This window comes from Amphiura filiformis, chromosome 4, assembly GCF_039555335.1.
Source record: "Amphiura filiformis chromosome 4, Afil_fr2py, whole genome shotgun sequence".
Classification (NCBI taxonomy): domain Eukaryota; kingdom Metazoa; phylum Echinodermata; class Ophiuroidea; order Amphilepidida; family Amphiuridae; genus Amphiura; species Amphiura filiformis.
Window position 1 is genome coordinate 22,517,481 of NC_092631.1, and position 16,009 is coordinate 22,533,489.

At 35.2% G+C, this 16,009-nt stretch overlaps 1 protein-coding gene across 3 annotated transcripts in view; it reads right to left on the minus strand.

Annotated features, from left to right (window-relative positions):
• LOC140150702 (xylosyltransferase 1-like) overlaps positions 1–16,009 on the minus strand; it is a 222,024-nt gene that overhangs the window by 104,538 nt on the left and 101,477 nt on the right. For all 3 annotated transcript variants that reach the window (XM_072172788.1, XM_072172786.1, XM_072172787.1), the window contains exon 3: positions 62–644. In XM_072172788.1, coding sequence (XP_072028889.1) covers positions 62–644 — 583 coding nt within the window. The remainder of the gene's footprint in view (positions 1–61; positions 645–16,009) is intronic.

The following is a 16,009-nucleotide window of genomic DNA, read 5'->3' on the forward strand; positions in this document are numbered from 1 at the left end:
CATACGCCTTAATGGGACCTTACACAGAAATTCCTACAATAATCATTTTGCCCTAACTCACCTTCTAGTGGACAATATCTTGGCAGTTGAGTTGGAAACAATGGTGCCTTTTGTTCCTGACACACTATATCTGCTATCTCCTGCTTGCATTGTGCTGTCTTGGCCCGACTCAGTGCCGAGATGGCGTCCCTTGCTTCTATAGGACACTTAGCAACATAGTCTAACGTCATTGTGACATTACCAGTTGGCGTAATACGCACCATAGTACTACGATAGTGTTTACCGAGGGCGTCTTTTGGATTATCCGACCCCACGACCGGTTGATTTGGATTCTGTACATGTGCACTATTTGCTAAATGATTTGAATTATCAGTTTCTTGGTCCACGGGGGCACCAGCGCCACCTCGTTGTAACTTAGTTCTGTCGTTTATTGCATTGAGTTCACCCTGTTGGTTTTCACGTTTTCTTTGGATCTTTCGAGTTCTTTTTGGAACACTACTTTTATTGTTGTTAGCACCTTTGGAATTTTTGCCGCTTTTTTCGGCATGTATTGAAAGAGTTGGAAGATTCGAATTTGGCAACACCTTCACTGGAACTTCATTATCTTGATTCTGATTGGCTGATGGGTAGGCATGGTCTTTGACCTGTAGATGAGAGATTAAAACAAAAACAGACACACAATTATTACACCATTCATTAAGAAAAATTGTAAGCATCTTTATCACATGCTTATATGCATAATGATGATCACTGAAGGTGGCAGTCCATTGAAGCATGGTATGGATCCAGGGGTTGACTAGTTTTTTTGCTCTTAAAAAAAGTGAAAAAAAGTTTTGATTGCAATTTATCCCCACATTTTTGAGAAATTTGATTCCAAAGGTGTTTGCCCCCTCACACTCCCCTAAATAGCGCACTTTTCATTAGCAAAGGCCCACTTTCAAAAACCTGGATCCGCCCCTGCATTGAAGATGTGGACAGCCATGTATACAGGTCCGATTTACGGCTGAAGGTGTTTTGAATGGAATGTTAATATTTTGGCTGCTGAAATATTGAAAAGTTGTATATTTCACATAGACTTGGCTTTGTTGTACACATGCCTTTATGTACAGAGAGCTTTAAAATTAGCCAAATAAACAAGCTTTCATTTGATGTGCTAGCTCTAGTAAGACTGTAAGAGCCTCTTCCACAAGCTATCGGAGGTTTGCTACTTTTTATAGCACCTCCACCTCCATGTCTGCCATTACATGCCTCTTCACGATCCGGTAGAACTGATCAAGTTCTACTGATGTGCATGAATTAATGCAGGGGTTTGTCCTGATGAGTTTATTTATAGAAAAAAAGCATGATCAAAGTTGACCTAAAAAAATCTGGAGCATTTAGGTACATTACATTATACAGGATAAAACCTCTGCATGTCTCTCTTTAAAAACAATGTCAATGACACAGCACCATGCACTCAGTATTCAATAAGCAATTAGATCTTACTAGTGATTTGATAGCATCTGTTAAGTTCTATTGCTTTCCTATGCATAGGAAGATGTCTTTCCTATGATAACCCAATAAAAACATATTGTATTACCTATTGAGACGTGATCAAGCAAATATAAGTTGTACGGCGTAGGAAATTGATTTTTGAAATTCGGTCACAAATAGTGTGATTTTTTTTCCACAGCGTGATTTTTTTTTATATATCTTGCACTATGGTTTTAACTGCAGTACAAGATACAATTTTTTTAACTTCAATTTTGACACAAATTTTCATGGAAAAAAAAAGTAGCCAAAAGATATTCAAGGAATCAAAATTAAGTTAGAGTAAGATTATAGAAAAACAGCCAACCCGAAATAGTAAAACCAGGTATAGGTTTTACGGTAGGATTAGGGTTGGGATTAAAAAATTGGGGTTAAGACTAGGATTATAGTCTTTTTTCTATCTCTTTTTTCATTTTTTTGTAAACACTGCGATCACATCAGGAAACGGCGCTATATGCTTAATGTAATGTAATGTAATGTAATGTAATGTAATGTAATGTAATGTAATGTAATGTAATGTAATGTAATGTAATGTAATGTAACGTAACGTAACGTAACGTAATGAAATGGACTATTTCAGTAGAAATCCATACACCCACACAGGGAGTGTAGATTTCAAATGGATTCATCCATTCAGGTAAACCCATTTGAAATTCACACATCCATCATGGACGATTAAGGCCATGTCTTCCATAGAGGTTATCCATTTTACTCATGTGTGACTTCTAACAAGAAACTCTGGTTCCCGTTGTATTCCTCATTCAAACCAATTCCATGCACGACCTCAGCGTTACTTGCATGAGTTTGGCGGGCTATTTTGAAACAGTCATGGTTGCACATGCAGGTACTTCTTTTGAAAATCCTAAACAAGGTATAGCAGTCATTGATAGGATATGCAGCTTATAGAACACGGATAACCTCTATAGGCATGACAAAGGTTATGGATTCCCAAAAATAGGGTGACAGCCTGGTGCTATTTCATTCTGCCCTGTACCACTCTTATTCTAATGCCTGCAAGAATTTAACCATTTTATTCTTACATTTTTTGACCAACCCCTACATTGTGAACTTGTCCAGTCAGGGCTCGAAAAAATGTTAATTTCCTGGGAAGCGAGCTAAATTTCCCACAATTTATAGCATGTTTTGTATACAAAAAAGATCTAATTTCCCTCCAAATACCAGAATTTCCCTCCAAACACCAACATTTCCTGGGAATGAGCTTCCCAAATTCCCCACTTTTTCAAGCCATGCTTGTCCTCAGCCTCTATTCTGTATCCAATGATACACATATATATATTCTCTATCTATTGTCATTTGATCTGAAATGTGATGTGCCCTGCCCATCTTCACTTATTGTTTTGGATATATTTGATGACGTCTTCAAGTTCAACCTTTGTGTGATGTTGTATCCATTTCCAAGCTTCCCTGTACCTGTAGCGATTCCTACCATGCATGTTCCATACTTTGTGTATTGTAGCCCACAAAAAACACCCAATTGGGCTACAATATAACACTCTTGGCAACCCTATAATCACATTATAACCATATTGTATTACCAATTGAGTGTGCATCTACACAGGTGCTAGGTTTGAGGGTGACTTGGGTCACTTAAATTGAGATGAAACTGAATCCAATTAAACAAATTGAATTACACAGTTTGCATCTATTGTAAACAAATTGGTTGGGTCTGTGCAAGAACGATGTATGTGACATTTTGGACGAAATTAAGTTATTAATGGATTATGAATATAGGAGTAAATGCACACTTTTTAAGCTATTTTACAGAATAAGCAAGTAATTGAATTTAAAAAACAATATATAAGCAACAAAATAGAAATACAAAAATACTTCTGTAAAATTATGAAAAAACAGATGCAAGGTCTTGCACTAACAAAACAAAATGTCATGTGAATCCTTGCATATGAAGTTTATGGACACTAATGCTTCAATATATGGTGTGAGCAGCCTCAGACAAAAAAAGAAGAGGGCAATTACTAAAAAAAAAAGGCTGAAAAAGAGAGTAAAATCAGGGTAAAAATGTCAAATAATGGGCTGAAGATAAAAAACACATACATTTTGACAATAAAATAAGCTGAAATCAGCTTAAAAGCTGAACTCTCACACCCCTAATTTTATTCTTATGTAGTGTTTTATTTAGTCTGTTCGATCGGTTGCTTTGCCGGGATTCGACTGTTTCATCTCACACCTACTGACTCAAAGGGGACACTTACTGATGAATTCAGTGGGGGAAATCACACAACATGATATAAAACAAATATCACTTGGTGTAAAAGGTCAATTTCTGATCAGGGGAATTAACTCTGAATAATTTCAAAAGAAAAGGCAAATTGGTATTTTCTATGCAGAAAAATTTGGCTGAAATCTGTAAGATCCTACAAACCATAGGGATTTACGAGGGTGTCCCCTTTGACAGATGCAAGAAATGGGTAAGTGCAAGATGGGACAACCCCGACAGAGAGAATCATCTGATGTGAATTTTAAACCAATGAGAGATTCACTAGGATCCACAACATGCGCATCTATCAGGACACAGTTCTTTAACCCCAATACATTGTACATTCATTGAATGACCTTTGAAACTTTGGGGACAAAAACTCATACTCTGCAACTTGAGGTCAAATTTTGCACTATGATTGTTTAATTGAGGTTATTAGACTATGCCACTGGGATGAGGCCATTGTGATCCATAGTGATTTCAATAACATCAAGAAATCAATGAATACAAAGACGCTTTCAATGTTCTCGTATTCTGTAGACGAGACAACGGGGCACAATGTCAAGTAACAGTGCAGAGGCAAATAGCAGAAATAGTGGGGGCAGATAATTACTTTATTGCAAGGATATTTGTTACTGAAAATCAATAGAACTGTTCAAAATGTGGGGCTGCAATGGTAGTGTTACCATGGCAACTGCTGTAGTCAATTAGGAAAATGGAAGTTGGGACATAATAACAAAAGTGAAAATAAAAAATAAGCCTTGCATCTCTTTTTGCACCTGTCTGTCACATCTCATTGAGTCATTCATAGATTTATTTTTGCTATTTCGATTTAGTTCTTTTGCTACTTAAATTAAGTATAAAACTAAGCTATGTACTTCTACAATTTATAACTATTCTTATGATCTAAGTTGTCAGCAGGGAACATTGCAGAGCTACCGTACCATTTCAGAATAAATTATATTAAATGATTCTTTGAAAGAGATTGGGCAGATTCAATGTTGATTATCATTATAATACATTAACTTTGAATTCTTACATTTTACATAGCAGTAAATTTGTGAGAACCATATATATACTAAAATCTTCATGCTTGTGCTAATACACAATTTTATGCCTGCCATGAACCAGCAAAAGCCATTGGAAGCTTAATTTAGGCTGCTGCATCACATGTATATAGTCTTAAGACATGCCCAACAAAAATCTCCTTTCAACTACAAATGTAGCATACACATTGCAACTTAAACACATCCTACTTGTAAACTTTCTCTAAGTAAAATCATTTAAGACAAAACTACCAGCAAAATCCATGAAAACCTTCAAGCTGGTGTTACTAAAGACAAGCCTGGAGCTAGAGGTGTATCTTCACCAATGGAAGGCCTGATATGCTATACTAGCTTAAGGTGGTGTAACATATTGGATGTATTGGCTGACCATGCCCATATTGGATTGGCCTTGATTTATCCCAATCTCCAGGGTTCGTAAGTACTGACTCAAACCTGCACAATTCTGCAACCACTGCTATGACCCAATGGTCTGATTTCCAGTAGCAGATATAGCCTATACATGTATATACTGCACCAAAAAGTAGCCTTACACTTGGAAATAAAATCCTAATTTTAAAACTAAACCATTTGGGTAAATTTATTTTTCAATAGCTGCACTATCTAATCCTGCACATTATGACACCCCATTGAATCCAATGTGACTTCAAGAAGTAAATTTACAAGCATTTTTTTAGATGAAGGTCCCATTTTAAAAAGTGACTTGGAATTTAAATGTTTTCATCAACAAACCTATAAATGGGAATTCACATCATTTGTAGTGTAAGAATGTCAACCTTTTCTGTCCGTGAATTGTTAGAGTTTAATGAAATGTCACTAATATCACCATTGATTTCACTTTAGGCTATTAACCTCATTGGATCTTAGTCTGCTTAGCGCTATCACTCTTACGTGCCGCATCCATCGCTTACGATAGATACCCCGAGTGTGTCTTTTGGAACGGATGTTGGTCACACGACTGACACTTTCTCCTCCATTCATTGGTGATACATTAAGAATACATGTAGACATTGATTACGGATTTAATATTTTGTCGTATGTCATTAATAGCTCCATCAAAACATGGGAGTCGGTAACATAAAATTTAGTGTCAAGTCCTAGTTTTGGTTTTGCATAAAAATGATCCCATTCAAGTGAATTCAAGAAGGGCTTATGTGCATCCCAAAAGGACCAGCATGATAAAGGGCAGAAAGACTCGCTCTTCAACTCAGTGATGAAACAGAAGTTGCAGTATTTTGGACATGTTGCCAGGCGGGAAGGAATCAATCTTCTAGAGAAAATAGTTATGTTCGGAAAAGTTGAGGGGGAAAGAAGCAGACGAAGACAGAGACTCAGGTGGACAGATTGGATTATTTCTTTAACTGTCAATTTACATCTGTTATACCAAAGCGCAAGACCGACATGAGTGGAGAAACTTCATCAGAAAGGTCACAAATACTCAGATACGGTTACTTGGTTACCTTCATACATATAATCATGCATTAATTTCAAATGCACCTAGTAAGTGGTTTATCATGTTATCAATAATTGAATTGCACCAAACATACATCAAATCTGATTTCACTATTACCAATACTTTCAAGTTACACCATCCAAGGTTCCCTCTTCGTAGGCACATTAATGTTACATGAATAACATGAGTTTTCTCAAATCTCATTTCACTATTACCAATACTTTCAAGTTACACCATCCAAGGTTCCCTTATCGATGGCACATTAATGTTACATGAATAACATGGACTTTCTTAAATGAACAGTACATGCGTTTTGGTATTAACCGTAAACAGTTGAACATTGTAAAAGTGGAAATCTTTGCACGATTCATTTTTCATGCTTTGCTGATTTTGAGCTATTAGCTTTGCTTGTTTTTTAATGGACGATTTTGAGTGACATTTTGTACATATATCTATCCATGAAATAAACATATACATATTCACACGTTTTTATTTTCGCGATAGCTGTGTTGAGCGCGAAAAGCGTGAAAATTAATGTTGCGCGAAAATTAACACTTTTACAGTAGTTGAGATGAAAAATGTGATAATTCCAAATTTCTACACATGAAATGATGTTAGTTTCACGTGCAGCTCATCCGATGACTCCATCTCACAGACGATAATGTTACCAAACATAGCAAAACAGTCTCAACACCACCCACAGTTTAATCTTATTGGAAAGTTAATCGCATAAATATTTCATTGGCATCACTGCATGATACAATGATAAATGCATAGTGTCTTATAGTCTTAAAAACACACTTTGCTTCAAATGCTAAATCTCCATGCCGTCTAATTCACACATGTGACATCTTCTATAATTCAACTCAACTATATAGCCGAAACCTTTTCCATTTATGAGTATTACGAAGTACAGGTACCTAGATTATGACGTTGAGACAATTCCGAGTAGCGAGTAGCTATGCACGGAATTTAAGAGCTTAGAAATGTTACTTGTTACGCCGGCGCCTATGAAATTGATTCATGCATTGCAACACAGCTTTTGTTCAAGTCACAGAGTTCATGGTTGCAACATGGCGAGCTTATGACCTACTGTAGAAGTGAAGATGTTAGTGTGACTCAAGCTTTGCAAATCTTCAAACATTTCTGTTGTTTTAAATTCATGATACTAATGACTAAAGCTGCCAAAGATTGATCCTTCCATTACATTTCAACCTAAGTGATGATCTACAGTAGATAGCAACCATCAATGTACACTTCCAATAGATTTCAAAACAGAGTTCATCTGAAGTAGATAGCAAACCACTATATTTGCATACTTTTAATTCATTTAAACACAAAGTTCATCTACAGTAGATAGCAACAAAGTAAAATTCCATTGTCCAATCAATTTCACTTAGAAATGCTTATCTACAGTAGATAGCAACCAAGTAAAATTCCATAGTCCAATCTGTTTCAACTAAATGGTTATCTACAATAGATAGCATTCTAGTAAAATTCAATAGTCCAATATGTTTCAACTAAATGCTTATCTACAGTCACAGAGTTCATGGTTGCAACATGGTGAGCTTATGACCTACTGTAGAAGTGGAGATGTTCGTGTGACTCAAGCTTTGCAAATCTTCAAACATTTCTGTTGTTTTAAATTCGTGATTCTAATGACTGAAGCTGCCAAAGATTGATCCTTCCATTACATTTCAACCAAAGTGATCATCTACAGTAGATAGCAACCATCAATGTACACTTCCAATAGATTTCAAAACAGAGTTCATCTGAAGTAGATAGCAAACCACTATATTTGCATACTTTTAATTCATTTAAACACAACAAGTTCATCTACAGTAGATAGCAACAAAGTAAAATTCCATTGGCCAATCAATTTCACCAATGCTTATCTACAGCAGATGGCATCCAAGTAAAATTTCATAGTCCAAACTGTTTTAACTAAATGGTTATCTACAGTAGATAGCAATCCAGTAAAATTTATCATAGTCCAATCAATTTCACTAATTGCTTATCTACAGTAGATAGCAACCAAGTAAATGTCAATACTCCAATTGTGTTTCACTTAAATGCTTACCTACAGTAGATAGCAATCCAGTAAAATGTCTCATACTCCAACCAATTTCTGCTTTTCTGCAATTAAATGCTTATCTGCAGTAGATAGCGACCAAGTAAAATTCCAGTACAATTAATTTCACCCAATGCTAATCTACAGTAGATAGCAACACAGGAAAATTATAAAGTCCAATCTGTTTCAACTAAATGCTCATGCACAGTAGACAGCAACACAGTATAGAATTCCATTCTCCAATCAATTTCACTAAATGGTTATCTACAGTAGATAGCAACCATGTAAAATTCCATAGTATGATCTGTATCAACTAAATGCTTATCTACAGTAGATAGCAATCCAGTAAAATTTCTCATAGTCCAATCAATTTCACTAAATGGTTATCTACAGTAGATAGCAACCAAGTAAATGTCAATACTCCATCCAATTGTGTTTCACCTAAATGCTTATCTACAGTAGATAGCAATCCAGTAAAATTTCTCATACTCTAATCAATTTCTGCTTTTCTGCAATTAAATGCTTATCTGCAGTAGATAGCAACCAAGTAAATTTCTATATTACAATCAATTTCACCCAATGCTAATCTACAGTAGATAGCAACACAGGAAAATTATATAGTCCAATCTGTTTCAACTAAATGCTCATGTACAGTAGACAGCAACACAGTAGAATTCCATTCTCCAATCAATTTCACTAAATGGTTATCTACAGTAGATAGCAATCCAGTAAAATTTCTCATAGTCCAATAGAGGTTAAATCCACTTCACTCATGTGTGACTTCTAACAAAAGGCACTGGTTCCCGTAGTATTCCTCAGTCAAACTAATTCAATGCACGACCTCGGAGTTACCTGCATGACTTTGGCGGGCTATTTTGAAACAGTCATGGTTGCACATGCAGGTACTCCTTTAGAATGTCCTAAACAAGGTATAGCAGTCGTTGATAGGATATGCAGCTTATAGAACATGGATAACCTCTATCAATTTCACTAAATGCTTATCTGCAGTAGACAGCAACCCAGTAAAATACCATAGTCCAATCACTTTAACTATAATGCGTATCTACAGTAGATAGCAACCAGGTAAAATTCCAGTCTATTCAATCTCAATGTTATCTTCCGTAGATAGCAACTTAGTGAAATTCCATAGTCAAATTAATTTCACTTATCAGCGATACAGATGTTTACTGTAACAGACTTGCAGTTGGTAGCATTGGAACAGAAATATTAACCTTTTTTTTTAAATTTTATCTTCAGTAGATAGCAGTTTATAAAAGTTAACCAACCAACCAAATAAGATGTCCTACAAAACACTACAGGCTGTGTGCCTCACCGGTGTTATAGTCTGTCTTTATATATTACAGAAGTTGACAGTAATACTGTATACCTCATACACCAACCATAAATACTAAAAAAAAAAGGAACACAGTTTCCAAGCAAGTTATATAAGAATATAGTTATTTCATTTACTAATTATGCAACACAAAATCACACACGCAAAAAGTACTGAACTGGTGAATGACACCTTAACAAACTTAGTAAATTGATGATCACTACAGTGTCAATTGGCTGGTTGTCTGACAAGAGATTGAGTGTCTTGACATTCTAAGTAGCCTTAATGACGGTCTGGGCTTACCATTTACTTTCGCTTCTTAATTCCATCAATAAAGTCAGCTTTATATCAAAGGTAAAAACCACAGTTGTTCTCTAACTTGATTACAGTGTAATCATTATAGATTCACAATGGTTGATATCGAGGCAGAGCTGCCACATTAATATCAGTTAGATTAGATTGTATTGTTTGAGAACCAATAGTCTTCCCTCTGTTAAGTAAATGATTTAGTAAGCTTAAGGTCATAATGTGAACACATCCGGATGTGAGACGGCTTTGCCCTAGATGTTATTACAGTATGCAATTGTCATAGATTTGAAATTAAGGTGGTGCCGACACATGTGCATTGTAAATTATTTTATAATACATGTAGCTGACCATAACCAAACATTTTAATTCACAAATGTTCCAATTGCTCTTAGCCTGAGGAATATAAACCGGATGTTCCCCTGGTTTCATTAAGGCGTGTCAGAGTAGTTTGCTGTCGTACATGGCTCGATTTGTGGTATCCTGGAAATTATAGTAATGATCTGTGGCAAAAATTGTTGCGGTTATTTTGAAGCAGGCTGGACAAAGAATTCAAATATCAGTTAAACATTTGTAGGTCTTATGGTTCTTGAGTTATGATGTTAAGAGTATCAAAACGAAACATCTTCATAAAACAACAAATATCTCAAGAACCACAATACATTACGCAATTTTTGAAAGTCCCATGTTTTACATTCCGTACCCATTCAAATTTAAAAGGTGCAACTTTTCACTAATCCCTTAATTTAAACAATGAAAATTGATTTTGTTGGTGTTGATCGACCACGACTACTCCGACAGTCAGAATTAATGGGTAAATTTTCACGGGAAAATTTTCTGGACACGTGACACCCATAGGCGCAGACATTTTAGCATTATGGAATGTGACCCCGAGCACAGCAAGTGGTCTTCCAATGTATTTGAATAGGAAGAATTCCTCCTTTGATGCAAAATAAGTAACTTGTCACAAGTTAAAAAATATTATGGTAAGAGTGACCGTCTCCTAGATAAATATTTTTTTTCCGTAGGTAGATATTTTTTAAATTATATTTTGATGATATTGTGAAGAAATTAAGATTGCATGATATTCAATAAATTTGCAATACACGCAATTTCTATCGAAATGGCGTGACAAGAATACTATTCCAATTCAAAATTACTAAGACTTGAATAGCGAGGTCACCGCCGAGTGTCAGAGATCAGGATCGAGGTTACACTTTATAATACATTGATACGCATTGGTCATGTGTCCAGAAAATTTTCCCGTGAAAATATACCCATTAATGTTGACTGGCCGACACAGCTTAAGTTCTGCAGACCGACCGAATCTCATTTCAATCATTCAACTTACCAAAATTGCACCAATATTATGATTTGTAGAAGAACTGTGCCACATTTAATGTTGTAGCAGATGATAGACGTACAGAACTAGGCTTCCTTTTAACCATTCATCAATACAGACACTGACAGGTTGGCATAAGCGGCTTGAACCAAGAGAAAATAGCCCTATGGCAGACCAAACCCAGACATTCACTTATCAAAACTATAGTGAATTACAGGACGATCAAAATTGAATTTCTCTGCGCAAATGGAATTCTGGTACAAACACCTGGTTGATCTTTTCACTTATTTGGAAACAAATAATGAAAAGTATTATGAACAGAGAGACTCTCTGAAACATCTGGTTAACCATTTAACTCACTAAAAAAAGAAAAAAACAATTAAGATGTGTACCAGATAACATTTCACTTAAAAACTTTCTGATCAATTCACTTAATTAAAAAAAGAAGATAAAATAGTGTACCTTGATAAAAATCAATTTACACAAATCAACAAATCAGCTTGAAGATCTTGTTGTCACTTATGTTTGTCAATATTTTGGATAATGACCAAATTCAATTGCAAAAGGAAATACCATTGTTCAAATTTGCACACTGATGATCAAAAAAGTTTTCTTCAAAGATTCATCATACATTTTCCACAATGCATGACCAGTTCAAATTCTCACAGAAATCTTATTTGGTTTGCATTTGAAAATGAAACTGTTGTTTATTTAAAACAAATCCATATTTTCAGGAACAAGAAACCAGTTTTATCTGTGCATAAAGCAGTATGCAGACTTTTTATTGTACGTAAAATATTGTATGTAACATATCTACGTTCTTTAATCTATTGCCATTCTATTTCCAGTAATGTTTAAGTTCTAACGAATGTTTGATGACGTAAAATCGATAATATATTCCTACTAGATATTATATGTAACATATTATCGATTTTTCGTCATCAAACATTCGTTAGAACTTAAACATTACTGGAAATAGAATGGCAATAGATTAAATAACGTAGATATGTTACATACAATATTGTACGTCTAATACTCTGTCTGTGGAGCGCTTACCATCCATTCATATAAGTACCGTAAGTCTTACCATACTATATATACTTGTGCTTAAATTTGAAATCAAGTGCATACTATAGGATCAGCGGGGAAACAGAAGCTGTTGATTGTCAGTTGATAGCGAAAATAAAATTCAATTTTCCTTCTTCTCGTTTTCGTTATGTTTAGGCATATCCTCTCATCTTACAGAAAGCCTTGTAACTAAACCCTGTATACAATATATTTAACACTATTTGTGCATGTGCTGACTGCTGAGTGTAAAATTATTTCTCATTTCAAAATCTTACCTTTTCATTGTCATGACATTGACATGTATAATAGATCCAAACAAGAAGAAACATGCCTATAGTTTGTTCGGCTTGTAATTGGTGAAAAATATTAGTTTTTTGTTACTGCACACATCAATAACGCACCAACTCACACTGGCATAAATTCACATTTAAAGCATTGTTAGGCACGCAATACGTAATGTGCAACTAGCGGAAGTGATGCACTTAATTGTGTGCACGCCATTCTATACAAATACACAATGTTACAAGTCTGGTTTTTTTTTTTTGCCAATTATAAGCCAAACAAACTATAACACTAGTTCTTGAGGTAACTCTTGCTATCTTAAAGTCTCATGTTTGAGTTAACTCAAGTACATTGAAATCTGTAAGCATGGACATAGTATATTAAAAGTGACATTAAAAGAAATACTAGGAGACATTGAGTATCTGGCGATCTGGTCAGCTGGAGGCTGGACAACATTGTGATACCGCAAAATCTTGTCTGGGTGATTTAGCCAAACATTATGGTAACATAAAGGTATGCAGTATAATCAAAGAGAATCAAGGCAATGATACACTAATAATATCAGTAACTGCACATGATCATCAGGACTGTTATTGCAAATAACGACAAAATTCATAGTTCTTATCCACAGTAAGTGCTGCTTTATTGGACTAGAACCAGTGGCGTGCGCAAAGGGGGGCACCTTTTTTTGGTCATTCAGGGTAAATTCAAGGAAATTCGGGGGAAAACGCCAAAACCGCACCTTACACACCTAAATCAGACTCCATTCGGGGGAACTGAACAACCTGCCCCCCCTTTCAATGTGCTGCACACGCCACTGACTAGAACTATAAATTTCATCCTACTAATAATATCAAACTTACTCCATTCTGAAATTCTAACGTCTTTGAAAGTATGCTAGTATCAAACTAGAACTTGCAAGACAAAAATTTTAAGCCACAGTATTTATCAAATCCTGGGTCCGCATCACTTTTCAATATAATTTGAAGAAGCAAGTATAATTTCCTACAAAATATATTCTAAGCAACATTCTTCCTATAGGTATTGAGCTGAAGTATCAGCATTCACCTCCTACATCACCAGATATAGGCAACATACATTGTGTCCTACATTGTATAATACTCTTCAATTTCTGCTAAAAGACTCCCACTTCTTAACTTCCTCGTATATCTTTACTGCACATGATACCGATAATGCCCAATACATGCAATATGCAAGTCCATATTTCACTTCATATTATCCTTAAGGTAGGATCAAACTAGAGCTTGCAAGACCTAAATTTTAAGCCACGATACTTGAGGCCTATTTGACATCAATATAGTGGTGTGACTGTATCTATTACTCTAGACACCCGGCCTGCATGTGTGTCACGTATAACGATGGGCATGAGAGAAATCTCATATAATGTGTCAAGGATTGCTATATGTGCCATGAAAACAAATCATGATAAATGGCATGAATTCTTGGATTGTGGTCGTATATTGTAGATTCCCCAGTAAAGTATGTAATATATGACATTAACCTATACAGTGAAGTTGAGTTTCCACATTTTAGGTAAATAATAATGCTGAGGTACAGAGTGTGTCAAAATGATTGGTACCCATCAGTATAGAGGTTTATTGAAAAGCCTGCTTCTTCTGAATGTAACATTGCATCCTATTGAACGGACCAGAATCTATAGTTTTATGGCCTGTTATAACATTTATCCACAAACTAGGTGGAGCTTTTCTTGTATATTGATGTGGCAGTCTTGTCCAAAATCACTAAAAACTGATGGGTACCAATCATTTTGATACAGCCTGTATGTACTAGGAAGTATTTCCATTATAGATTGTCCTCAGAAATAAAGCAGAAAGATTTAAAAACCCTGCCTTTAAGGGAGCTTTTTGGGCCCATATATGACCAAGATAATATTGAGATACTGAAACTTCAAGATAGTGAATCAATGAAAAAGATATAACTTGCCAAGTTTCCAATAACACTACAAACAAAAACCGGTTTTATATAATGCGAACAGACTTTTTAAGTAGCGACAATCAGGACCTTTTTCTGGAGGCTAAAATTACCTTTAAATATCACAGAAAGCTTGAAAATCTGGCAAAAATTTGATAATTTTATGTAAACAGATTTTGAAAATGTTCTGAATTGTTTTGTACAATTTTGCAGTAAATATCAATTTTGGTCAAAAAACAGCCAATTTTACATGATTTACGCAAACTTGTTTTTAGTCATATTAGGGAAAACGGACTGTGTCAGGTGATCCTGTTGATCAGCCTGTGATTCGCACGACTTTCCTGGCACATTTGGCAAATAAGCATATGGCATAATTTGTCATGGCATATATCTGTGACGTTGACAAACCACCTGCAATAAACAGCATTGCTTTAAACATTTCAATGTATACCCAATGTTACATAGAATCAGCTTCAACATATTCAACTTTTATTCCTCCAACATATTTCTGTCTCATAACTTCCTGTCTAGTAAAATAACTGGAATCAGCTCTCAGCTATATACATCCACTGAGGGTTTACCATATCCTCTCATTTTTTCAAGCTCAAGTTACTGATTTATTATAGCATTAGGCTTATAAACAAATTATAATAAAATTTTCTTCTTGCAAAACTTACCTTTTTTGCATTGCATTATTGTTTGTAACAGAATATAGCTTATTTTATTCCTTACTACCAGTAGAGTCCTTTCACATAGTGAACACAATTATTCCTTTCAGGCAAATTCAACATGTGACAATTTATTGACAATTAAATTTCGCCCGATGTTATACACAAATGTACGTGTAGAAGCGGCACATATTTCCTCAATTTTTTGCATATCTACCCATGCCACACTTATTTTGGTTATTTTTTAGCTTACTTATTTGTGTCTTCTATACTATCCATCATATACCCCTGCATAACGAAATTCAACAATATATTCAATATCCAAAGCAATATCCTCATTATAATAGGTCCCAAAACATAACTCCCCCACCAAACATAATTGCAAATTGACACGAAAGCTTCATTTCAATTCAATTTATTTCATCCAAAACGTCCTGTCATACACCTTCCCCAATCTAACACATTTTTCTTGCATTTGATCATCTTCTACTCATCCCTAGAAAGAATCATTATAATACCAAATCTAAACACCATAGAATTCACCATATCACGTCCAAGCTCACATTGGGCGCCCCATTCCTTTTTTAAAGCAATTTTTATTTAGTTTAATCTTGCCTTTCTGCCTTCTCACTACAAGTAATCTGCTTTCCCCTCCAAAACGTGTTAACTTTTACCTTCTTTTTTCCTGAGCCAACTTATCACT